The 27,712-nt window shown below is 40.4% G+C and overlaps 1 protein-coding gene across 1 annotated transcript in view; it reads right to left on the bottom strand.

Moving 5' to 3' along the window:
- Nucleotides 1-27,712, bottom strand: part of LOC147596814 (A disintegrin and metalloproteinase with thrombospondin motifs 6-like) — a 217,315-nt gene that overhangs the window by 155,511 nt on the left and 34,092 nt on the right. Inside the window, exon 7 of the mRNA XM_086769521.1 lies at nucleotides 3,188-3,231. Within this exon, the coding sequence (XP_086625647.1) occupies nucleotides 3,188-3,231 (44 nt within the window). The remainder of the gene's footprint in view (nucleotides 1-3,187; nucleotides 3,232-27,712) is intronic.

Raw genomic sequence — 27,712 nt, 5'->3', positions numbered from 1 at the left:
TTACCTAGGAAAAGGATTCTACAGTATAAAAGCCTTAAGTAACTTGCTATACTTCTGCCTGTTCATTCTAAAAATGAACCTGGCCAGCGGTGGGTCCACCCTAGACCCAGCCGAGTCCACCGGACAAAGGGGAAGCATCTTGAAGAAGTTGCCACCATAGCCCTCCACACTAAACAAAAGCAACACAAGGGGTAATGGTTTTAAACTAGAAGGAGATCTATTTAGATTAGACTTAAGGAAGACATTTTTTTATAATGAGGGTGGTGGAACACTGGACCAGGTTGCCCAGAGAGGTGGTGAATGCCCCATCCCTGGAAACATTCAAGGCCACGTTGGATGAGGCTCTGAGCAACCTGATCTAGTTGGGGATGTCCTGGCTCCTTGCAGGGGAGTTGGACTAGATGACCTTTGAAGGTCCCTTCTAACTCAAACCATTAAGTCTCAGTGACCTCCAGTAACTGAAGTTAATCATATATTTACGGTGTTTGTGAACAAAAGTCTCAGGTCTTAAAATGTCAGGTGGCATCCACCACTTCTCCGGGCAAGCTGTGCCAGAGCTTCATCATCCCACCTGTAAAAAAATTTCTTCTTTATGTCTACTCTAAATCTCTTTTAGTTTAAAACCATTATCCCTTGTCCTATCTCTACAGCCCCTGTTAAAAAGCCAGCCCCCATCTTTCTTATAGGCCCCCTTTACACTCTGAAAGGCTGCAATAAGGTCTCCCTGGAGCCTTCTCTTCTCCAGGCTGAACAACCCCCTGAACAAACCTTACTCTCTCAGCCAGTCCTCATAGGAGAGGTGCTCCAGCCCTCTGATCATTTTTGTGGCCCTCCAATAGGTCCACATTCTTCTGATGTTGGGGGCTCCAGAGCTGGATGCAATACTCCATGTGGGGTCTCACAAGAGAAGAGTAGAGGGGCAGAAGCACCTCCCTGGACCTGCTGGCAACACTCCTTTTGATGCAGCCCAGGATACGATTGGCCTTCTTGGCTGCGAGTGCACATTGCCGGCTCATGTCCAGCTTTTCAACCACCGGTACCCCAAGTACTTGTCTGCAGGGCTGCTCTCAATCCCTTCATCCCCCCATCCTGTATTGATACTGGAGGTTGCCCCGACCCATGCAGGACCTTGCACTTGGTCTTATTGAACCTCCTGGGGTTCACTACTCTAAGCTTGTCCAGGTCCCTTTGGATGACATCACTTCCCTCAGACTTGTCGATGATACCACTCAGCTTGGTGTCATCTGCAAACTTTCTGAGAGTGCATTTGATCCCACTGTCTATGTCATTGATCAAGATAGTGGAGTACTGGTCCTAGTACAGACCCTTGAGGGACACCACTTGTCACCGACCTCCATCTGGACATTGAGCCGTTGACCACTACCGTCTGGATGTGACCATTCAACCAACTCCTCATCCACTGAACAGTCCACCCATCAAATCCATATCTCTCCAATTTAGAAGGAAGGATGCTGTGGGGGATTGTGTTGAAGGCCTTACAGAAGTCCAGGTAGATGACGTCTGTAGCTCTTCCTTTGTCCACTGATGTAGTCACTCCATCATAGGAGACCACTAGGTTTGTCAGGCAGGACTTGCCCTTGGTGAAGCCATGCTGGCTGTCTCGAACCACCTCCCTGTCCTCCATGTGCCTCAGCATAGCTTCTAGCAGGATCTGTTCCATGATCTTCCCAGGCACAAAGGTGAGGCTGACAGGTCGGTAGTTCTCAGGATCCTCCGTTTTACCCTTTTTAAAATATATGCTTAAGTGCCTTGCAAAAGAGGGTCCCAGGGCCTTATCTCTTATGCCATTTAATGCCTATAATTCAAATGAAGTGTCATGGTCCAGTTGCCAAGAGTCTCCTAATAGCTAGTTGAAACTGATACCATATGTAATATTTAAAAAAAAAAAAAAAAAAAAGAGTATATCCCCTATTATGCTGGATTCAAGTGAAGCAGTATTTGCCTTTATGCCAAAGTCTGATACAGTAAGAAATAGTACAATAATGATCTGTGTTAAAAGTATCACATATAAATATCAAATAGTTTATTGGTGAATGTACACCCTTCAAAACTTTCTTCTTTTAAGACTAGAATTGCAAAGACAATTCTATGATATCAGTATAGACAGTCTCTTCAATTTTGTCTCTTCCAACACAGATATCAAAAGAAAATCAATTACATTTAGAAATTAATCATTTTCTGCCTTTTATTAAAACATGCTGTGAATATTGTTTATATTTACAGTAGGCAAAATTCTGATATCTTTCCCCATGTAAACTACTTCCCTGTGCCAAGCATCATGCTGACTTGAGTAAATAAATTTATGAGCTCTGATTATGAGAAAAGTAATAATTTTAATTCAGTTCAGATTATTAAATCTTTATTTCTGAGAAAGAGGCTCATATGAAAGGATCCAAATTGAAAAAAAAACAAACAAAAAACATATATATATACTCTCTGAATAATGGTTTTTTTGCATAGATTAAAGCACTACTAAACGTAACAACTATAGTATATTAGTAAATAACTTTTGCTGACAATTTTAGGTACGGAGAGAATGATAGTTCTCCATCCTGTACTCAGGGTTGCTTGTGTTTCTCCATTGTCAAAGTACTATTTTTAGGAGGTCAATATTACTGTAATTTATATCAATGTTTTATTTTTCTCTAAGTCTGTAAAAGTAAGTGTGAAGTTGTACTCCTTGTGTACAACAGAACAACAGTGTAAATGTCAAAGTCTGTTTCTTTTGTAGGGTGGTTTTTTTGAGTTTGTGGTTTTTGTTGGTTTTGGTGGGCATTTTTGTTGTGGTGGGTTTTTTTGTTTATACTTTCTTAAGGTCTTTTATTTGTATTTTTTTTAACTGATCATGGAGACAGGCTAAATAGAAATAAACAGTAAGTCCTCTCCTCTAATTATTGCTTGGTAAATTTGAGTAATCTGCTAGATTTTATCAGCATTACAGTTGCCAGAGAAGAAAAGCCCATCAGCAGCTCACTTAATTTATACTTCTAGCAATCTATCAAAGCATTAAACCATGTAGGTTACCCTTTATTATTCAAGTTTACAAAAATGCAAAATTCTAAAAGCATAAGCTTAAAAAGATCTAATCATCCAATAAATGAATAGCCAAGTATAAAGCAAGAAACAAATAGCAAATACAAACTGAAATTTCTCTTTATAATCTTACCCAGTGTTCCACACGGCTTGTTTTTGTAAGTGCAGATATCATATCTGTTAAGGAGAAAAAAAGTAGATAAAATATGTCAGAGAATCACATTTGTAAGATATTTTGTATATTTGTCACATATCTGTATCATAGTTCAAGTTGTCAGACTGCTATCGGCTTAATTATATGCAGCCAGCTGGTGTTGGCATTTTCTACACTCTGGTGTAAACCACAAGCTGCAGTACACTCACAGCAACTGGACGCAGGCCAGTGGGACACCTATCAGTGAAGAAAAAAAAAAAAAAAAAGTTAAATGTGGGTCTTTGCAGTCACTGGCTCTGTAAAGCAGTCTACCATGCTGTTACAAAGTTATAGCAGCATGTCTATGGGCTGCTACTAATTCTAAACACTTACAGTCTCATACTTATCAACTAAACAATATTACTTGTAATACCTACTATTAAAACTTTGATTCTAATTAAAAATTATAACTCTCAATTATTACACCAAAAATAATTAAAAAAAATCTTATGAACTGCCATTATTGTTCCCTTCTCATTATCTTCTAGTGATTATATGTCTTAAGAGTACACTGTAACAAGCTAAAATGAAAAACATATTTTTGCCAAAAGCGAAATAATGTCTTTAAAGGAAAATGTTCATCATTTTAGACATGATCCATCAAATACAGAAGCTCAATGAGTTTCTGTGTAGTTAACATGTAAGTATCTGGAGCTGAAAATGGAATTAAATGTTTTCTGCAGTATAGCTAATAATACCAGCAGTGGTCACGCAGCAGTCAATTCATTAATTACACCTTCATATTTTGAATATGCAATCCTATGATATGGCTAGTGATATGAGAACACTCTTACGATGCCTTTGATTTTAGAGGATTTATACTGATTTCCTTGCAGCATGTTTCAGAATAATTGCCGTTATTTTGAATGGTGAGTGAAAACAAAGATGAAAAGATACCATCTTTATGCTTTATTTTTTTAACCCAAATATTTACTAATTTCAGGTCACCAGACATTTCTGTAACATATATATATATAACATATATATCTGTAACATATATATATTCTGTAACATATTTCTGTAACATAATAACATATAAGGACTGTTTTCAAATGAGTTATCACATAGGGGTTTGAACATGAGATATATACTTTTCAGTGCTAACAGAGTTAAGGTCTGTCTGTAATCCAAATCCATAGACAAAATAATAAAGCTTAAAATTTGGAATGAATCCAGTAAACCCTCTGCATGTAGACAGCTGTGAACATATGGAATTCCTCTGATTTTTAAAGGTACTGGGTGTGGAGTAGTTTGTGGGATTAAGCTTTAATTTTGAACTCAAATGTTCACATCCATTGATCTCACCAAGGTGGTTCAAACTCTGCCATTCTATATGCACAAAAGCTCTCACTGATTTCTCACTTGCTGTTTGGAGAGGGGGAGATAATCAAATCAGCATTCTTATATAAATTGTGTTGGAATATAATTAGGTTTTGTATGTCACAAAGCTATAAGACAACACAGATACAAATATTTTTTTTTTACTGAACATTTCCTGCCTTTTACATATTTAAGGAAACAAACTTCTTATTTCTGCATTTAGGACAGAGTCTAAACCTATCCTTACTGAAGTTCCTACAAAATTATTCCTCAAAGAAAGCAGACAGGGCTCAGGCTTATTTAGTGAGAAAACCCAAATTTGCCTGAATACCTTTAAAATGTAGTTTAGAACTCAACACAAGGAACTCTGTGCAATACACAGGACATATTGGTCGTCTTTTTTTTTAATATAGAGTACTAATAGGAAAAAACCAATAAAATCATACATTCTTATAAAATGGATGTTTAAGAAGAAAGTAATTTCCACCAAACTCTAGTAAAATGTCGTCACTGATTTCAGTGGAGCTGAAAATTTGCCCTTATGGCCTGAATCTGCTTACTCTCATACAGGTATGAATCTTAAGTTATTCCTCACATTCAGTTCAGTTTCACAAGGAACTGTGATAGGAGAGAGTGATATGAATTAAATCTCTTTTTTCTGTTACATTTTTGAAAAACAAAGACCATGGTATCCTTCTGTTTGTGCTGGGTAGCGAGTATTCTTCATTACGCATAGGCTAGTATTTGTAAGAAAATGTGATGATAATGAAACTTAAATTAGACAATAAAACTAAGGAAAATATAATTTTATTTTGCAATATACTAACTATTTTTGCAAGAACATACCAAGATAGTAATGGTATTCTAATTATGGCTTCATTAAGTATTCAAATTTGATAGGCAATAACGATTTACTGTAAGGAGCATTCATACACTCTATTATTCCTTGCTTTAATAGGAAAAAATCTCTAAGCTTTCAATGTCAAATGACTGACTTTACCTACATCATATTCAAGCTCTTTTTTTCTCTTTTTTTTCTCCCCTTTCATATGAATGGTTTCTGCTTGTGATTTGTTTGAAATATATATTTTTGAAATATAATTTTTGTGTACTGAACTGTTCAATTCCATCATTTGCTTCTCTATATGATTTAACCAAATCAGCCTAACTTGTCTTTTTTGATTTTGACTCCACTTCCTCTAACTTTATTTTGAATTTCCAAGGAATCCATTTTACCCACAGATGTTGGGTTCCAAAATGCAGGAGACTACAAGCCAATACTTGCCAGATAGTAGCTTAAAGTCAAGAAACCCCTGAAATGACAAATCATCCAGATTATCCATTAGATTAGACATGTCTAATTGCTGTTTAAAAAAACAAAACAGCAAAAAAACCAAACCCAAAACCAGAAAAACACCACACCTCACAAAAAACCAACTATCACCACCAAAAAAATAAACCAACAGTGAAGATGGGTCATAGTTGTCACCAGGACCTTAGTAAATACATCAGGGACCACAGGCAACAAAAAGTTAAATTCTCAAACCAACAACGATCTCAACCAACTGGCTACTGAAGAGCCATATCAGACAGGTAGGCAATGCATGATGGATGTACAGCTGTCACCGACAGCTCCAACTGAAACATCAGCCAGAAGGAAACTGCAGAGATAGACTATTACCAAGTTAACAGGATGGACAAGAATTGGAGTAGTAATAGCCTCCTGTTGTGTCATGAATCAAACAGGAAATGTTAGTGTGCCCCTCCAAGGGCTCTGCAAAAGGAAAAACTTCTAGTCTTTTTTGCCAGGATATGAGCATGCCCCATGCTAAAATATACATGTAGGTATATCTATACCACTGAATTAAACAGTGAAAGGGATCACTCCTGAACACTGAAATTCTATTATCTGTATTATCAAACTGTTTTAAAAGTCCATCAAATTGTTTATTAAAAAAAAAAAAAAGTCCCTTGCACAGATTTGGCCCATGACAACAAATAATCTCAAAGAATTCCCAGGAAAAGTTCAGAAGGTGGGCACATACAATTATCAACAGGTAAAACATATGCAGCTACTCTGTTCTGGAGAAGTCAGCTTATTAATGTAAACACAAGAAGTTCTGTGCCAGTGTTCCTCAGTGCAATAAAACAGTCAGGCATGTTTGTTTAATTTATTAGCATAGATGTAAGCTATAGACTATCTCTTGAATAAGCCTCATTTATCTACAGTTCTGACTTGCAAAAAAACCCTTTTCTTTGCAAATCTGATGAGTAGTACGATCCCGATCACTTGAGTAGGACACTTAAGTCAAATATATAAGAAAGATGGCTTCTCTATAAATACTGTAATCACTGTTCGATCTTGTCAGATAACTTATTTGCAGCTACAGCCAATCCAGATGCCTTACGGGAAGACAGATGTTTCTCTCCCATCTAGCTGTACATTTAGGGAAGGGAGAGAGGATTTTTCCTGATCTCTACAATCTGTCAGCTTGCAGGCCTAATGCATGTAGCTGTGCAACTATGAAGTTCACACAAAGTTCTATGTAAGAAAGTATGTTCCCTCTATTAAAAAATACAGACAGACACACAAATTCACAGATTTGAAGGCTAGAAAGCATCACAATGATTCAATCATGTCTCCACCCACTCCTAGCATAAAAAGGTAAGTAACTTATTCTAGAAGCTACATAGGATAAAAAGTTGTTCCTTAAAAGTTATTTAATCTCACATTAAGAGTTTTTCTCAACATAAGAATTTGAGAACATCTGTACTAGGTTATCTGGTTCATCTGCCTTTCCCCTCAACAGCAGTCATTTGTGAGTGCTTACAGGGATAACAGGACAGCAGATTGATACCTTCCCCGATACAACCTCCCAGCTCTGTGGCTTAGGGAACTTCAGAGGCAGAGTTTGCATCTTAGTATTTAATTGATTTTTCTTCTAATCTTTTCAGCACTTAGTTAATTCCTCTTCAATCTAAAATAAATTAATTTCAGTGTCCATCTAGGGGATGTTATTATGCTTTATCAGCAAAGTTGAGTCCCTCTGTCCCAGTAGAGATCTCTTTCATGTTGAAGTAATTTTTTTTTAATTTTCTCTTAAATCAGATGAATAAATTGAACTTTGTCAATGTAACACCGCTACAGTGTGGCCTTTCTGCTGCCTTCCTTTGAGTTCTAGGTCTTTTTAAACTTTCTGAAGTGTATTTGTATTACAATTCAAAAACTTGTTCTAATAGTGGTATTAACAGTAGTAGATACAAAGGCAAAATGAATGACCTCTTCTAACATGATAATTTGTATTTATACATTCAAAGATAACGTTGCTCTTTTCACCAGTATGGTTATGTGAAATTGCCCATTAAAGGAAAAGAATCTCTATAAAGCACTGTTATTACCAGCTATGTGTTACTGGAAATATTCACTGTGCCAGAAAGAAGGACTATCTGCATCAAATACACTGAGATAGCAATATACCTGTAACAGGATTGGAAACATACACGAATACTAGCATTGATACACTTTAAATACTTTAACTAATCAACAGAAATAAAATATATGTTGTGGGTTATTCAAGTATGATAAATGAAGAAAGCATAAAAACTCTTCTTAGAAATGCAAACTGTTAAAAACTAGTATGAAACACAAGCTCCTTATAAATATATAAATCTACTATAAAAACCACCTGAAAGCTACCTCTCCAATATACCTGAGTAATATTTCAGATAGATATAGACAGAAATAACCAAAGTTTCTGAAGGAATATTTTTTTTAATTAAAGAGTTTAGGAAACAACAACAACAACAAAAAAAAAATCACAGCAAATTGCTGAGGAAAAAACGACCAAGATGGCTGGAATATAAACGTCAACGTACATGAACGTAAAGAAATTCAGTCTAGACAAAGCCAACAAATAGGCACATCTCAACATAAAGCTCTTGATAACTTTGAGATGGTTGAATATATCCTTCATATATATAATACTACAGGATTTGCCAATTAATCTACTTTAAAACATTGTCAGAAAACAAAATAAAGCCTAAGAACCGGTTCTATCCTGACTAAGAGGAAACAGAGCTAACTACTACAAATTATTAGGAGTTCATTTTTAGAAAACATTTCCAAATATATTATCCCTGAAAGGAAGGTTTTATTTTTCACTTGTTTGAAACCAAAACTTACTTTTTGACACTTGCTTTTTATTATCATATGCTTTAACAATAAGCTATTCAAATAAGGACTATCCATTTCATGCATCCCTGCTCAATGATAAACATAATTGGTTCATTAGAATTTGATCTTTTTTACTATTTTTTTTTATTCTTCATGCTATGCAACATGATTTATGTAGGCACTCAATCATATATATCTTCTATCTGAATAAATGTTAAAGGGTCAGTCCAAAAAAAAAAAAAAACCAAAACAAAACTATTTTAAAAAATTAAGTTAACCTAGTTCTAAAACCTAGAACTACAAATTGAACTACTGCTAAATCAAATAAATCTCAGACTTCCCTTAATGGAATAAAAAACCTCAAACTATCTGACAATTCCAACTTCTATTACTAAATTATGGAAAATAAAAATGAAAAAACATTCAGTAGCTTGTAGTTTCACCATATTTTTGCATATATATACTTGGCTACAATTTTTAAAAAGTGGTTATTTTGCAAGTGCGGACAATGTCACTAATGCTAGAGAATTGTGTGGAAAAAATAGTTATAAAACAAATACTGACTTTTGGTCCATTTTTATAAAAAGATTTTATAATAATTTTTCAATAGTTCACCACTTTTAAGATAATTTGGTCATTCATTACATTTGCACAGGTTACAAATAGCAGTACTCTTTATAACACAATAATTTTTTATGTCTTTCTAAAAGTTTTACTACAGCATATGCTTATCCTTACAGAAAGTGGTACACCACAACAGCATTCTGCATTAAAATAAAGTACACATCTTATATGGTTTCTTCCTCAGAAACTTCAAACCAAAAAGAGATATTTAAACCAAGGAAGGAAAAGCATAATATACATATTACACGTCACTCAATAGAAATAGCTTTTTCTATTATTAGTTTTCTATGTCTTAAAAACTGCCACAGACAATCTAAGTCTGGCTCTATTAGACTTTTTTCAGATACTTAACTTGGGTGGATAAATGAAATTGAGTTATAGCTAGAAAAACTATGACTGCTATAAGTTCTAATTCTCCAAATTTATATAAAAAAATATTTTAAATAATTGCACTGTAGATGAAACATTTAAATATTCAAATGCAGTCAGAATAGTAAAAATAAATTCTGTTCTGAAATATTTTTTTTAATGCTGTCTTTGTCTTCATCAATTTTGGCAATGTAACATTAGGATAGTAGTTTGTCGTAGTTCAGCCCTGATCAGGACCAGACTACGCAGTCTGTCTCTCGCTCCCCCCACCCTCCGAGAGAATAGGAGGAGAATGAGACAGGGAACAAGATAACCTCCCCCCACCCCTCCCTCTTCCCGGGCTTAACATTATCTCTACTACCTTCCCCTCCCGAGCGGCACGGGGAGGGGAAAAGGGAATGGGGGTCGCGGTCAGTTCATCACACGTTGTTTTATGCCGCTGTATCATCGTTGGGGGAAGAACTCCTCGCATTCCTCCTCTGCTCCAGCGTGGGGTCCCTCCCACGGGCCACAGTCCTTCGTGAAACTGCTCCGGCGTGGGTCATCTCTTCCACGGGGTGCAGTCCCTCTAGAACAGCTGTCCCAGCGGGCCCTCCACGGGCCACAGCCTCCTTCAGGCCTCCACCTGCTCTGGCGTGGGGTCCTCCACGAGCTGCAGGTGGATCTCTGCCCCTCCGTGGGCCTCCATGGGCTGCAGGGGGACAACCCGCTCCACCATGGTCTTCACCACGAGTTGCAGAGGAATCTTGGCCAGGAGCCATATTACTCCTCCCCCTCCTTCTTCACTGACCTTGGCATCTGCAGCCGTTCCTCACAACAGGCTGGCAGACGTCTCTCAGGATCCTTTTTACATCTTATTCACTTCTCATCTCCTCTCCACTTCTTGCAGCCGGGCCGGGCCGAGTTGGGCCCAGTCGGCTGCCCGGCGAGAGGCCAGAGGGTGAGGCCTGCAAGGCCCATGAGGCTCGCGCCTCCCCCTCTCTGCCCCCCGCTCAGCTGCGTCACATCTTCTCCTCCTCTTTTTCCTGTTTTCCCCTACTTAAATACGTTATCGCAGAGGTGTTATCACGGGACATTCTGCTACCAATTGGCTTGGCCTTGGCCAGCAGCGGGTCCGCCCTAGGCCCGGCCGAGTCCACTGAACAAAGGGGAGCGACTTCTAGCAGTTTCCTACAGAAGCTACCACCTTAGGCCCCCCCTCACTAACAAAACCAGAACATAGTTGCAAATTTACAATAATCAGTAGTAGTATCGGTGCATTTAGGACATATGTACAAAGCTGATTTTGAGATTATGATTAAATAAAAGATTCTCTCAACACAAATTCCACCCCTAGAGTGTCTAAAAACTTTAATTAATTAAAAATATATCAACAGAGAGGTTTTTCTTCAACACTATATTGATGTGTCACGTGAGCATATAGTAGAGCTATTGCAAAAGACAGTAATTACATGAAAATAGAGTACTTCATAGATGCGTTTGTAAACACAAATAGTTCTAAACACAAGATGAAGAACCTGAGACTGTTCTCAGCTTGAGACACACCCTAGGCCATGATACCCTATTTCAAATCACTGTTAAAAAGTAATCATTCAAAAAAATGGAGGACTAGTTTTAAAGTCTTGAAGTTTAAAGGAATACATTTAGACTTTTTAGTCATTTTCTGCTTTCTAAGACTATCTGTATTTATGTACATTTTTGGCAATTTTCAGAGTTTACTCTACAGTCATCCAGACTAAAATCTTCCTTTTCCAGTGTAAGCCATGATATACCAACATGTCCTTACCACCTACAGCAAATAAAATGCTAAGAGAATAAAATAATGGAAAGTACAGAATAACAAGTGCTACAAATTGTTATATCATGATCTAGTTAAGTATCCAAGACAGAATCCTACAGAAGCTTAACAGGACAATGTCAGTATTCTGCTAATGTATAAAAAAATACTCTAATAGCACCAATACTGATGACTGGTTCAGATATGACACTTATCACTGAGCAGTCTTTATTCCTTTAAAAGTACTATTTCATGGATTAAAATTAGATAGCGTAAAAATACAAACAATTCCTTGCTATCCACTGACATATTGTTAACATAATTTGAAACTCTGGAAAATACAGAATACTTCCCTTCCCTGTGGTGTTCTTCTAATCAGAACCTTTCTGCAGACCATACATGACTACATAGAAAGTATTAGCTCAACCTCAATATCACAAAAGCAAATAAACATTCTACAAACTCATTAGACTATTTTAGTTCACAATGTACACTCTACAATTACTCTAGAGGCAGCTTTATAAGCAAACTCCAGCACTAAAGAAACAGCCAGGCACTTGCAGTTCCAAAGCCTGTCCCCTTGCAGGCTTTGGACTAGCAGTGTCACTTCACGCTCTGCCTTGATTTCTCCATCATTAGCATTTATTTCTTCATTTTTTCTATTCTGTATCCAAAATGTACCAGCTTGCTGCTTTAACTCATTCCTCCCCTCCTCCTTTGTGATCCTCAGTGAACATAAGTTCCAGAGCTCTCTCTCCACAGCTTTAAGATTACCAAAGACTGATTGATGGCTCAAACTATCATCAACTAGCTTCTACAAATAGGCCTATCCTACTATAAAAATAATTTTCAGGGATATCAACATAGCAGTCACAGCACCATCAATAGGCACAGCCTAGACTAGCTACTCAAAGATCCATCTTGCTTCTTCCCATTTTTAAACCCTGCACCAAGTTCTGTGCTTCTCCAATTAGTGTCAGCACCCAAGCTAGTTAGAGGTTTGAGTATGTATTCAGTATATTGAAATCACTTTACTGATAGCAGTACAGATACCATAAGACATCATAGAGAAAGAGCTTCAGGCCTTCTAGCAATTTTAGCCACCTTTAATGTGACATATAACAGCTAGAGAGGTAATGACCTACAGTATTATACAAAAAATAACATCATACAGTTCAAATTATTGGCTATTTTCACCTAAAATCAGATCTCCCTGAGGTACACACTGGACTCCCCAATCATCCCTGCATAACCCACCAAGTAGACCCCAGGGCCTTGAGCAAAAACAATCCCATGCATGGGTTTGCCTTTGCCCAGGGGAGGAATAACCCAGACTGTCTTCCCCAATATATTCCTTACATGCACCACAGGGATTTTATCCCCTTCTACAGTACGTAGAAGTTTTGATTGGGCAGGGCCAGCTCGATTGATAGATCCCCGAGTGTTGACTAAGCAGGTGGCTTTGGCTAAATGTGTATCCCAATGTTTGAAGGTCCCACCATCCATTGCTCTCAGTGTAGTTTTCAGCAGTCCATTGTACCGTTCAATCTTTCCAGAGGCTGGTGCATGATAGGGGATGTGATATACCCACTCAATGCCATGCTCTTTTTCCCAGGTGTCTATGAGGTTGTTTCACAAATGAGTCCCATTGTCTGATTCAATTCTTTCTGGGGTGCCATGTCATCATAAGACTCACTTCTCAAGGCCCAGGATAGTGTTCCAGGCAGTGGCATGTTTCCAGCTGTCCAGTATACGCCAAAGAGGCTTCAGCCGCTTGGCTTGCTTACTTGCAGTGCATATTTCACATTCATGGATAACCTGTGCAATAGTGTCCATGGTCAAGTCCACCCCTCGATCACGAGCCCATTTGTATGTCACATCTCTTCCTTGATGGCCTGAGGTGTCATGGGCCCACCGAGCTAAAAATAATTCATCCTTATGCTGCCAGTCCAGATCCACCCAAGCCACTTCAATTCTAGCAGCTTGGTCCACTTGCTGGTTGTTTCAATGTTCTTCGGTGACTCAACTCTTGGGTACGTTGGCATCTACGTGACGTACTTTTACAAGCAGATTCTCTAACCAGGCAGCAATATCTTTCCACAATGCAGCAGCCCAGATGGGCTTGCCTCTGTGCTGCCAGTTGCTCTGCTTCCACTGTTTTAACCACTCCCATAGGGCATTTGCCACCATCCATGACTCAGTGAAGAGATATAGCACAGGCCATTTTTCCCTTTCAGCGATGTTTAAAGCCAGCTGGATGGCTTTCACCTCTGCAAATTGACTCTATTCACCTTGGCCTTCAGCAGCTTCTGCAACTCATCACGTAGGACTCCACACAGCAGCTTTCCACTTCTGATGTTTTCCTACAACACCACAGGACCCATCAGTGAAGAGGGCATACTGCTTCTCATTTTCTGGGAGGCTGTTATATGGTGGGGCCTCTTCAGCACAAGTCACCTCTTCCTCTGGTGGCATTCCAAACCTTGGAATTTCTGGAATTTTCTGGCCAGTCTATGATCACGTCTAAGACTCCTGAGCAACTGGGGTTTCCTATTCAAGCCCGCTGTATGATCAGCACGACTCACTTACTCCATGTAGCACCAGTTGCATGATGGGTAGAGAGGACCCTCCTTTTGAACATCCAGCCCAGCACTGGCAGTCAAGGAGCCAAGAGGAGCTGTGCTTCTATACCAACGCTTCCAAAGCAGCTCGAACGTCTTCATATGCTACCAATATTACTTTTTTTTTGTTGAAATACAGCAGGCCTCAGAACCTCTATATCCCTGGCTCTGAAAGCCTAGGGGTCAACCTTGAGTCTCCCCTGGTGCTTTCTGCCAGAGACTCCAGGTAGGGCCATTCTCCCTGGCTGCGGAATAGAGCACATTTTTTAACTCTTGCCCTGCCCATGGCTACCGCATGAACCATCTCCTGTTTAATTTGTTCAAAAGCTTCCTGTTGCTCAGGGCCCCATTTGAAATCATTCCTCTTTCGAGTCACTTCATAGAGAGGGCTTACAATCATACTGTAATTTTGGATATCTGTTCTCCAGAAACCCAAAACACCCAGGAAAGCTTGCATTTCCTTTTTGTTAGTTGGTGGAACCATAGCTGTTATTTTGTTGACCACATCCATTGGAATGTGACGACGTCCATCTTGCCATTTTACTCGTAAAAACTGAATCTCTTGTGCAGGCCACCTGACCTTGCTTTGTTTTATGGCAAAACTGACTTTCAGAAGGATTTGGATTATTTTCTCCCCTTTTTCAAAAAGTTCTGATGCTCTATTGCCCCATACGATGATGTCATCAATGTACTGCAAGTGTTCTGGAGCTCCACCCTTTTCCAGTGCAGCCTGGATCAGCCCATGGCAGACGGTGGGGCTGTGTTTCCACCCCTGGGGCAGTCGATTCCAGGTGTACTGAACACCCCTCCAAGTGAATGCAAACTGTGGCCTGCATTCTGCTGCCAATGGGATGGAGGACAATGCATTGGCGATATCAATGGTGGCATACCACTTGGCTGCCTTGGACTCCAGTTCATACTGAAGTTCTAGCATGTCTGGCATGGCAGCACTCAGTGGTGGTGTTACCTCATTCAGGCCATGATAGTCCACTGTTAACCTCCACTCTCCACTTGATTTTCTCACTGGCCATATAGAACTGTCAAAAGGTGAGTGGGACTTGCTGATCACTCCCTGGCTCTCCAGTTGAAGAATCAACTTATGGATGGGGATCAGGGAGTCTCAATCAGTGTGATATTGCTGTTGGGGCACAGTGATGGTAGCAATTGGCACCTGTTTTTCTTCAACCCTCAGCAACCCCACAACAGAAGGATCCTCTGACAGACCAGGCAAGGTGGACAACTGCACAATTTCCTCCATCTCCAAAGCACCTACACCAAAAGCCCACCAATACCCTTTTGGGTCCTTGAAATATCCCCTTCTGAGGTAATCTATACCAAGAAGGCATGGAGCATCTGGGCCAGTCACTATGGGGTGCTTTTGCCACTCATTCCCTGTCAGGCTCACTTCAGCCTCCAATAGAGACAGCTGTTGGGATCCTCCTGTCACTCCAGAAATACAAATGGGTTCTGCCCCTTTATATCTTGATGGTATTAGGGTACACTGTGCACCAGTGCCCACTAGAGCTTTATACTCTTGTGGGTCTGACGTGCCAGGCCATCGGATCCACACAGTCCCATCAACTCTGTTATCCCTCTCCTCCACCTGGCTGGAGGCAGGGCCTTTCTGATCCTGGCCACACGATTCATTGGTCATTTCTTGTAAATATGCATTAGAAGTCCCTTTGAGAGGGTCATAAGTAAGGCTATTCCTTCTACTCTGCCTATTGGAGACTGGAGCAGCAATTTTCCGGGGAGGACTTCTATTTGCAATGGTTTTTCCACGCAACTCACGTACCCGTGTCTCTATGGCCAAGGTAGGTTTACCATTCCACTTTCACATGTCCTCTCCTTGGTCACGCAAGGTAAACCACAGGGTACCTTGCCACGTGTACCATCTCTCTTGAGCAGGGAAACGTTTACTCCTAATAGCTGAAATACTGGCCCGTACCCATGGGGAACGGGACATAGCCTCTTTGAGTTGCTGGAACTCCCAGGACAGTTTCTCCATAGCCAAGACACAGGCCTGTAGAGAGGAAGACAGACTTTTTCATACTGCCAGAGTTGGCCAGCCAGTTCATCCATTGGTTGTTTCTCTTCATCGTTCCAGGTCATAACTGCCAATGAGTTGGCATAGGACTATGGTGCGCTTTGAACAAACTTCCACCACATTTGTCATGTGCACCTGACTTCATCTGGATCCTTAGGTAACTGCTCATTGTCCAGATCATCTTAAATGACCTCCAGCACAGCTAATTCCCTCAGGTACTGGATACCCCTCTCCATGGTGGCCCACTTGCCTGGGTGACACATTACATCCTCCTTGAAAGGATACCTCTCCTTCACACCTGACAGGAGTCATCTCCAGAGGCTGAGGGCTTGTGTCCCTTTTCCAACTGCTTTGTCAATGCCCATTCCCTAGAAAGGGATCCCAGTTGCCTAGCTTCTCTGCCCTCTAATTCCAGGCTACTGGCCCCATTATCCCAGCACCAGAGCAGCCAGCTGACAATGTGCTCACCTGGACGATGGCTGAAATCTTTTCGCAGGTCTCACAGCTCGCTCAGGGATAGAGATTGGGTGCTTACAGTCTCATTTATTATTTCTTCCTCTGAGAAAGAGGAGCCCTTCTGCTGAGCTCTTCCTTGGTGTGAAGCAGGTAATTCTTCCTTTTCCTCCTCCTGTCCTCGTGATGGCCCTGCTTCAGAGTAGTCTGCCTCCTTGCTGACAAGGCAGTATGCTTCTTCCTCCTGTTCCCTCTTAGGAGAAGCTGCTTCTTCACTTACTAAATGAGCTGACTTCCGCTTCCAAGTTTTCTTCTTGTGTACAGGGGCAACTGATACCAGCAGAGCCTCATTCTCTGACTCAGCTGCAGTGCCTGTTGCTGGGGTTTGAGTAGCTACAGTGCTGGTCAGTCTGTTTTCCCCTCTCTTTCCCTTGAGGGTGCTGCATAACGTTAAGCAGTGTTTGGTAGATCCTAGCCAGGGCCCAGCACACTGCAGCAAGTCGTGCTTCTTTAGAGAAGCCACAGCATTTTTTTCTTCAAATATTCTGTCACTTCATCAGGGTACTTGAGTTGTTCAGGACTAAAATTCCAACCCATGGGAGGTGAAAAGTTCTCCAGATACCCACCCATATTCTCCCACATACCATGCCACACATGACTATCCCATCTCAGGGCAGATATCTGGAGGATATTCCTAAAGAGTGGCTTTGTAACCCTAATCAAGATATTCAAGAGACATAGCAATAACATCACCCTGGCTTGAATATCCCCCGGATATTCAAAGTTCTCAAAAACTGTTGTAACTACGCTGGATATAAAAGAGTGGGGGAAGTCATCTGCATATAGATAACAATTTATTTTTAAGGCCATTGATGTTACCATATCACAAATTGATAATGCATAGTTTAACAAAATGGTAATACTCATCATTTTCCCTGAGGTGATAAACAGCACCACTGGGAACACATAGTACATATAGGAGTGTAGATAACACAACAACACAACCAACCACTGCAACATTGTGACCAGCAACTAATAACCAATACAATAAGTGTGCAAAACAAATTTTGTTTAAAGCCACTCAAGTCAGATCTGTGGTTGTCTCATCCATTTGTTCCCCGCATTGGGTGCCAATATAACTGTTGTAGTTTAGCCTCACTCAGGACCAGACAACGCAGCCTCTCACTCACTCACTCCCTCCATCCTCCAGTGGGACAGGAGAAGAATTGGTAAAAAAAGAAGGCAAAACTTGTGGGTTGAAATGAAAAATAAAAATAAAGAAAAAACAATCTTCTAATCAAAGAAATTTAGAAACAATTCTGACATAAAATGATATTGTGAAGATTCACTACTGTGATGTGTCCTTAAAACTTAGTGACTGCTGGTGCAATTTTGCAAGTCAAATTATAAGCAACAACATACAGGGCAATGAGGTGACATCATCCAAGGGCTCCCCTCACTGAGTCTAATGTTTTCTTTTGTTAGTTACTACATTTCTGGAATTTACCTTTCTAAGTATGTATGATAATATGTGTTAAAATAAAGCATGCACATCCCTACTCATTTTACAATTTGTTGGACTTACAAAAAAAACCCGTGATGTTTATATATAATACACAAAACCTAAATATAAAAAGCTTATTTAGCATAAAAATATTTTTCATACAGAAAGAGTATTTTCCTGTCTGTGATAAATAGTTGAAATTGGTCATGACCATTCTTCAAGTCTAATTCAACAGCACTTATAACTGAAAGCCACTTCTCTCTTGCTATATAATAGTTACAAGATGCAAGAGAGGCAAAGCATGTGAAATATTCAGAACAAAGGATCTACACATATGTTCTGGTTTTGTTAGTGAGGAGGGGCCTAAGGTGGTAGCTTCTGTAGGAAACTGCTAGAAGTCGCTCCCCTTTGTTCAGTGGACTCGGCCGGGCCTAGGGCGGACCTGCTGCTGGCCAAGGCCAAGCCAATTGGTAGCAGAATGTCCCGTGATAACGCCTCTGTGATAACGTATTTAAGTAGGGGAAAACAGGAAAAAAAGGAGGAGAAGATGTGAAGCAGCTGAGCAGGGGGCAGAGAGGGGGAGGCACGAGCCTCATGGGCCTTGCAGGCCTCACCCTCTGGCCTCCCGCTGGGCAGCCGACTGGGCCCAACTTGGCCCGGCCTGGCTGCAAGAGTTGGAGAGGAGATGAGAAGTGAATAAGATGTAAAAAGGATCCTGAGAGGCATCTGCCAGCCTGTTGTGAGGAACGGCTGCAGACGCCAAGGTCAGTGAAGAAGGAGGGGGAGGAGTAACGCGGCTCCTGGCCAAGATTCCCCTGCAACTCGTGGTGAAGACCATGGTGGAGCGGGTTGTCCCCCTGCAGCCCATGGAGGCCCACGGAGGGGCAGAGATCCACCTGCAGCTCGTGGAGGACCCCACGCCAGAGCAGGTGGAGGCCTGAAGGAGGCTGTGGCCCATGGAGGGCCTGCTGGGACAGCTGTTCTAGAGGGACTGCACCCCGTGGAAGAGATGACCCACGCTGGAGCAGTTCCACAAAGGACTGTGGCCCGTGGGAGGGACCCCACAACGGAGCAGAGGAGGAATGCGAGGAGTTCTTCCCCTGACGATGATACAGCGGCGTAAAACAACACGTGATGAACTGACTGCAACCCCCATTCCCTTTTTCCCCCCCCGTGCCGCTCGGGAGGGGAAGGTAGTAGAGATAATGTTAAGCATGGGAAGAGGGAGGGGTGGGGGGAGGTTATCTTGTTCCCTGTCTCATTCTCCTGCTAGTTTTAGAAATAAATGAATAGTTTTCCCCAAGTCGAGTCTGTTTTGCCCGTGACGGTAACTTTAAGGATTTTCTCCCTGTCCTTATCTCAAACCTTGAGCTGTTTTTCTTATATCATCTCCTCCTATTCTCTTGGAGGGTGGGGGGAGCGAGAAACAGACTGTGTAGGCTGGTCCTGATCGGGGCTGAACTACGACAACATAGTACTGTGCCAAAGCATTAAATATTAGAATACCTATCATTATTGACAAACTAACGTTTTGACTCACTAAATCATACAAAATTGCTTGAATAAAAGTATTGCCCATTAAAGAAGTGAGCAGACATTACTCAAACCAAGACAACTACACGTAATTTGAAAAAAAAAATTCATTTAAATTATTTATTAACTTTATTAGCTTGAGGTACCACTACCAAATGTATCAGCAGTGGTAAGCCCTAGCCATGTACATTCAACAGCTTTGGGTTATCTCCGCTTACTACTTTGATATAGTTTTGAGATACTATAAATAGCGGTACGTATATCAGAGTTTAAACTAGGAGTGTCTAGAATTTTGCATATCTGCATGCGTGAAAGACTACTGACCGATGGTCTGAAAAATATATTTGATTATGCAGCATTAAGAGAGAAGGGGGGGTATTATTCACACTGTTTATTATGTTGTAATTACTGGTCTTTATTGGCTTAGCCAGTAGAAATACAGCTAGTAAAGGCCAAATCATCAGAAGTACAAAGAGTTTCAAACTGAATTGCCAGAATTATTCTTTCCTGTCTTTCAGAATTAACTACACAGAAGTAGACTGGGCATTGGTATGACTTTTTTTAATAGAGTATTCCAATCTGACTTACAAGTAGTAAGTAAATTTTATACAAGCAAGTAAATTTTATAGCTTCCCTCTCTTTTTCCTCCAGTAGGAAAAATGATTCTGGTATCAGCATTTCAAACAACCTGAGAAAATAGTTGTTCTTAGTGTTAATAAAAGTATAACACAGCTGAGATTCTCCACTCCATTTCTTGAGACACTCAAATTTGCTGAGTAAGCAAAATTTTGTATTCTTACCCCTTCTACCTGGGCTTGCCATTTAATTAATAACAGAGCTGCATATATGACATGATACACTGTTAGTTGCAGAAGCCATCCTTTCTTGCATAAATTTGTGTGACCTTGACTTTTCCAATATCAGATATGACTGTTGCTTCAGATTCTGCATTATAGTCTTCATGCTTTGATTAGTCTAGCTCTCTAGTTAAACAATCTTCCTTTGAGATTTAAAAAAAAAAAAAAACCAACCAACTAAACAAAAAACCTTCATCATTCTCTCTGAGATACAGTTTTTCATTAGTCCCTAACACCTCCAATAACTGATGGTAATGAGCTTCAGAACTTTCCTCCTCTTAATTACTTTGATTTACACAGTATTTATTTTACCATCTCTGGGCTACACCCATTCTCTGCAGACATATCTACCCCCTCAGAATGCTCTGCAGTAGAGATCCTCAACAGAGAGCAGAGTGTCAAGTTTACAAATCCACAGGACACAAATGGTACTTTGATCCATCAGCAGCCTCGCCAAATTCGGGGGTAAGTTTGTGCTCTCTCAGCAGAGGTTACTGCACCATGTACAGTGCCATGCATATACAGCTAACCTCTGTCTCACCTTGAACAGACACGTAGACAGCCAGCTTGCATCACCCCTCATAGATCCATCCACTTTAGGCTGGAATGGCCAGAGTGCTTTGGCATCTTGGCATCCATGGTGCAGACATCCTTCAGGGTGCTGCTTGTGGGGTGTACCAAGTTGTTTCTGTTGGTTGCTTAGGTTTAATCAGACTAGTTAACAGTCTAGAACCCCACATTTTGGAGCAGTTATCAAACTACTCTGATTTACATCATTCTTCCTCCAATTTTCTAGGTATTGTATCACTTCCTATTTTTGCCCACCTCTTCAACTACAATACTGACAGCCCTAACAGGCTTTCACAGTGCAGCAATCTATCTTCAGCTTCCTCCTCAGCTCTATCACAGCTCTTTTCCACCTTAAGTAGCTCTACTTAATGACAACCTATAAGATCCGTTAAACATCAGCAATGAGACAACCAAATCAATTACACGCAATATGAAAATTGTAAGAAAAAGCTAACTGTTTAAGGCTATTGTTTTAGTTCCATATTTTCTTCAGAACAAAAGTAGCATTATATAATGTCTCGGAAGCGGTCACAGAATTTCTACTATAAATTTAAAGAGTTTTCAAAGCACATATGGAACTTCAGATATTGATCTAAATACACTCAGCTATCCAACCAATGCAATTGAGATTCCTCAGGCAATTAACCCCCTCACTTCTCAGCAAGTGAAAATATTTAATACATAAAACTACACCTGAAGAATAAAATAATATTACCCCCCGAAAACTGTCTATTGTCAGATTTTAATTGAACAATTTTCTTTAAATTCCTGCTCCTTGAGAATGTATAACTCTTCCCCCCCCAATTTATATAATTTATATCAATTCAATTTAATATGACCTCTGGGTTTCACCAATATCAGAGCGGTGCAAAACAGCCTTAGTATCCCAGAGGCTCAGGCTGAAAGTGCATTACGTAGGCTATAGCAAGTGAATCAATGGAAAGAGAACAAAGAGGTATGTGAAGAATCATTAAGATAGAGACAGATGAAGAACAAAAGAAAAAAGTTTCAAAAAAGCATAAAAAAAGAAAAGGCTGTTACATTTGCTGAATATATTCCCATTTGGAATATTCCCATGTGCTATAGTTTCACCTGACGATAATAAGTCAATGTGGCAGCAACAGAACAAAAATAAACAATGGTAGGAAGAACTGGAATATTGTGCATGACAGAGCAAATAAACAGAAGTCTTGCTAGTCATTAAACATGTTTACAGTTTCATACATAATTCTTCACAGTTGGCCAGACCACCATTCCTTCACATGCTGTTGAAAAATAATTGGTTTGACCAGAAATTTACTTCATGTTATAAAGACTATGAAACACACCTTTAGAAAACTGTCAGTTAATAATTGAGAATGCAACACAGGTGGTAATTTAATTCTCAATATATCACATGTAAACAAATGCGACTTCTTATTTTCTTCATCAAATTTCTTATTCAGTAAAATGTTTTGTTTTGAGTTTAAAGCAAAATTTTATCTGTTGTTTAAACAGATCTGATTTCAGAATCTACTTTAATACCAATTAACCAAGCACACATGATTAGGCCAGCATGGCAATTACAAAATATTCAAGTATGGAATTTTAACTTTAGGTTTTTATTTTACCTCTACCATCCAGTTCTTTCAGAATCTTAATAGCCTTTTAAGCTACATTTCATCACACATTAAAAAAGTGAAACTGAACAGCTACAACTGCAGACATGAACTACAAGGTATCTCTATACTTGGGACAATTCTGTAATATCCTCTGTCCTGCCTACTCACACCTGCTCTTTGACTGGAAAGTTTCCAGACATGTCCTTTCAAGTGTCATTTCTTTGCTGTAAATTCACTAATAAAGCAAGCAAAAATAAAGAAATAATCTCTAAGTAGTGCTAATCACTTCGGAAAGTGCTTTTAACACCCTGAATATACTTTAAAATTAGTTAGGAAATGATCTATCTCCACGCATAACTGATTTTTATAAAAGCAGTGTATTTAATATAGAAAGGGGTGCAAGTTCAGATAAAATACCATTCCCAGTTGAAAAATGGTTAAGACACTCATGCACCTAACTTCATTAATCCACATTTTAAAGCTGTAAAATATTTCAAAAAGTTATTGAGTAGCATAGAACAAACAGTACTTACTTTAGGTTTTATATGACTATTTGCATAATTAAAATGAACAAGCTATGAACTCAAATTAAAATCTTATCCAAATCCTACAGAAATAATGGGCATGCTGCCATTGACTTCAAAGCATAATCAACCATGTCCTTTGTTAGGAGAGATTTGTGTAAACTAGCAGTAACTGAATACTGAATACTAAAATTAAATGGATACGATGTTGCCACTAAGAGAATTAATTTACAACCTGTGTCTTAATTAAAAGTACATGCTTTTAATGTAATCTTATACAGCAATCTAATAAAACGTAGCTATAAAATTGAGCTAGAGAGTCCAGACTGTCGTAGTTCAGCCCAGATCCAGACCAGACTACGCAGTCTCTCTCTCACTCCCCCCACCCTCTGAGAGAATAGGGGGAGATGATATAAGAAAAAACGGCTCGAGGTTTGAGATAAGGACGGGGAGAAATCCTTAAAGTTACTGTCACGGGCAAAACAAACTCAACTTAGGGAAAAGTATTCATTTATTTCTAAAACTAGCAGGAGAATGAGACAGAGAACAAGATAAACCTCCCCCCACCCCTCCCTCTTCCCAGGATTAACATTATCTCTACTACCTTCCCCCCCCCGAGCGGCACAGGGGGAAGAGGGAATGGGGGTTGCGGTCAGTTCATCATGCGTTGTTTTACGCCACTGCTTCATGGTCGGGGGAAGAACTCCTCACATTCCTCCTCTGCTCCATTGTGGGGTCCCTCCCACGGGCCACAGTCCTTTGTGGAACTGCTCCGGCGTGGGTCATCTCTTCCACGGGGTGCAGTCCCTCTAGAACAGCTGTCCCAGCAGGCCCTCCATGGGCCACAGCCTCCTTCAGGCCTCCACCTCCCCCAGTGTGGGGTCCTCCATGGGCTGCAGGTGGATCTCTGCCCCTCCGTGGACCTCCATGGGCTGCAGGGGGACAACCTGCTCCACCATGGTCATCACCACAGGCTGCAGGGGAATCTTGGCCAGGAGCCACATTACTCCTCCCCCTCCTTCTTCACTGACCTTGGCATCTGCAGCTGCTCCTCTCACAAGAAAAAATCTTCACAACAGGCAGGAAGACGCCTTTCAGGATCTTTTCACATCTCCTCTCCTCTCCACTTCTTGCAGCCAGGCTGGGCCGAGTTGGGCCCAGTCGGTCCCCCAGCAGGAGGTCAGAAGGTAAGGCCTGCAAGGCCCACAAGGCTTGCGCCTCCCCCTCTCTGCCCCCACTCAGCTGTTTCACATCTTCTCTCCTCTCTTTTTCTGTTTTCCCCTTCTTAAATACGTTATCGCAGAGGTGTTATCATGGAACATTCTGCTACCAATCGGCTTGGCCTTGGCCAGCAGCAGGTCCGCCCTAGGCCTGGCCGAGTCCACTGAACAAAGGGGAGCGACTTCTAGCAGTTTCCTACAGAAGCTACCACCGTAGCCCCTCCTCACTAAACAAAACCAGAACACAGGCTTATGTTTAAAATGTGAAAGAAACATGAAAATGTAGTATATATTCATATGTGGTGAGAGACAGAATTTATGCAACAGATAGCACACAAAATCCAGAGCTGGTGAAAATCCAGGGTAGAAATTGGCCTATTGGCCTAATATGTTTTTCTGGATTGTTAAGAATGAGGAGCGCAGATACTCACTTGCAAATGTATTATTCTGCCAGTTCACTGTAAGTTGTGAAAACAATAACAGCCCTGATATTGTACTTGGGGGGGGGGGGGGGGGGAAGACTGCTAGGATTCTATTCAGACTAAGAAAAATTAAAAATGGTATATTTTTAAACAAGTCAATGTTCTTTAAAAAAAAAAGGAGGGGGGGCAAAACATGATATTTCAAACTGCTAGAAAGCCCTTTCTCAGACATCTGGCCAAGCAATAACTGAGTGTTCTAGCAGATATCCAAAACTATTACAATCTCCTGGAAAAACTATGATTTGAATAGTTTTATGACCATTTGTGCTACTCAGAAGGTAAATGCCTGGAGGGGGGGGAAATAGAGCATACAAAAGTATTTTTCACTGACATTTTTTTCTTCTGTAATAAGTCTAGTGTGTAAAATGAAAAGTTTTATTTGTAAACTACAGTAGGCATTAATATACTATTACTATCAACAGAAAATGTATTTTGATATTTTATGTATTTATCTTAATGCATTTTTAATTACTGAAGGCTTCATTGCCTCATTTAGAGAAAGCCTTTAACTGGGGGCAGTAAAGAGTTGCACTGCCCACGTTGCATGCTGGTAGATATTCTCAAGTTTCACGGTTGAGGAAATCTTTAGGTGTGAGACCAGTTCCACTCAGTGCATTTGTTACTCAGTGAGCAAATTTTAAGAGGTGTGTGGTATTACATTCAAAGTTTCTGTCTTAAACTGAGATAGGAGAGTGTTATTTGTCTTTTTATTCAATATAAAGTATTTCAATCCATATAACAAAAAATTAAAAAAAGAAAACAGTTTTCAGACTTGAAGTCTCCAAGTTGGAGCATAAATGTCTGAGCTTTACTACATGACACCAGTCACTTCTGGATTTGGAATTAAGTAAAACACATTTTGAACACATTTTGCCTATCTGGAACGGATTAGGCAAATTCTGGGTATACCTAATACCTTTTCTATCCTTCCACCCTCAGAGTCAAACTTTATGAACTAAATCAGAATATACATCTTCTAACAAACCAACTGTAAACTTAGATTCAACTAATGGCATCACAAATTAAAAGGAACAGAATTTTAAGTTATTAGAAAACATTTCACTCACACAATGTGCTTGTTAATTTCCTGCAAATCACCTGCTGTTTGACGTTTACCATGCAATAAGCAGTTTTTCAGATTCACATTCTAGCTACTTTATTGTTCCATGTGAGTTCCCTCAAATCCCACAGAGTTTATTTGATTCCCTTCAGCTACAAAATCTAGGAGTAAATTTTAAACATATAATTTACACTAACCTCCTCCTCTCCAAAACCTAAAGAAATTCACACCCAAGAATGTAAACCTCAATTACATTTCAAGTCTTATTCTGTTAATGTGGGGTGGGGGAACAAAAAACCCACCCAACATGTGTATAACTATCACATAAAGATAAACTATGTAATAAACTAACTGATTTTATTAATTTCCAACTATCTCACAGTTTTCTATATTGCCTGTGTTATCTGATTTAATTTTCTACCATCAATCCACAGCCTACAGCCACTCAGCTCAGAAAAAGGCATACAGAAAACCAATGAGGGAAATTTCTCCACTGAAATCTTTGTATATGCTTTTTTTCCCTACTGAACATGCAGGGCTTGCAATCTTGGAACATGGCTTGAGACCTGCATGTATCTAAAACAAATAATCTACGCAGAGATTCTATATTGCTGTAATGGCTCACAGTTGTTATGCTGTATATGTCAGTAACAGCTTCTCTTTTTGTGAATCTTAAGGTCCAGTCATTCCAAAGATTATTCCTTAGGATAGTGAAGACCTACAAAATGTTTTTGACACAAGAATACAAGTACTGTGATACTGGCTCTATATCTAAGTCAATATACTGACTCTGTCAGTAGCAGGTATCTAAAAAGAAGTATAAGGAACATGTCATGTACAGAAACCCTGGTACAAATTGTATTGGGTTTGTGTGGCAAGGCTTTGGTAGAAGGGGGTCTACAGAGGTGGCTTCTATGAGAAGCTGCCAGAAGCTTCCCCTATGTCCGATAGAGCCAATGCCAGCTGGCTCCAAGATGGACCCGCCGCTGGCCAAGGCTGAGCCAATCAGCGACGGTGGTAGCACCTCTGTGATAATCATAGAATCATAGAATGGTTAGGGTTGGAAGGGATCTTCAAAGGTCATCTAGTCCAACCTCCCTGCAAGGAGCAGGGACATCCCCAACTAGATCATGTTGCTCAGAGCCCAGTCCAACCTGGCCTTGAATGTTTCCAGGGATGTGGCATCCACCACCTCTCTGGGCAACCTGTTCCATAACAGGTTTGAAACATAACTATGTTCCATAACATATTTATGAAGAGGGGAAAAAAAGCTGCACAACAGCAATTGCAGCCAGAGAGAGGAGTGAGAATATGTGAGAGGAACAACTCTGCAGACACCAAGGTCAGTGAAGAAGGAGGGAGGAATAGGTGCTCCAGGCACTGGAGCAGATTCCCCTGCAGCCTGTTGTGAAGACCATGGTGAGGCAGGCTGTTCCCCTGCAGCCCATGGAGGTCCACTGTTGAGCAGATATTCACCCTGCAGCCTGTGGAGGACCCCACGCTGGGGCAGGTGGATGTGCCCTGAAGGAGGCTGTGATACCGTAGGAAGCCCATGCTGGAGCAGGCTCCTGACAGGACTTGTGATCCCATGGAGAGAGAAACCCACACTGGAGCAGGTTTGCTGGCAGGACTTGTGACCCCGTGGAGCACCAATGCTGGAGCAGTCTGTTTCTGAAGGACTGCATGCCCTGGAAGTGACCCACACTGGAGCAGTTCGTGAAGAACTGCA

This window comes from Chlamydotis macqueenii, chromosome W (assembly GCF_036417535.1).
Source record: "Chlamydotis macqueenii isolate bChlMac1 chromosome W, bChlMac1.mat, whole genome shotgun sequence".
Lineage (NCBI taxonomy): Eukaryota > Metazoa > Chordata > Aves > Otidiformes > Otididae > Chlamydotis > Chlamydotis macqueenii.
The sequence above is the reverse complement of the archived record's forward strand: the minus strand, read 5'-3'. Positions and strand labels throughout refer to the sequence as shown.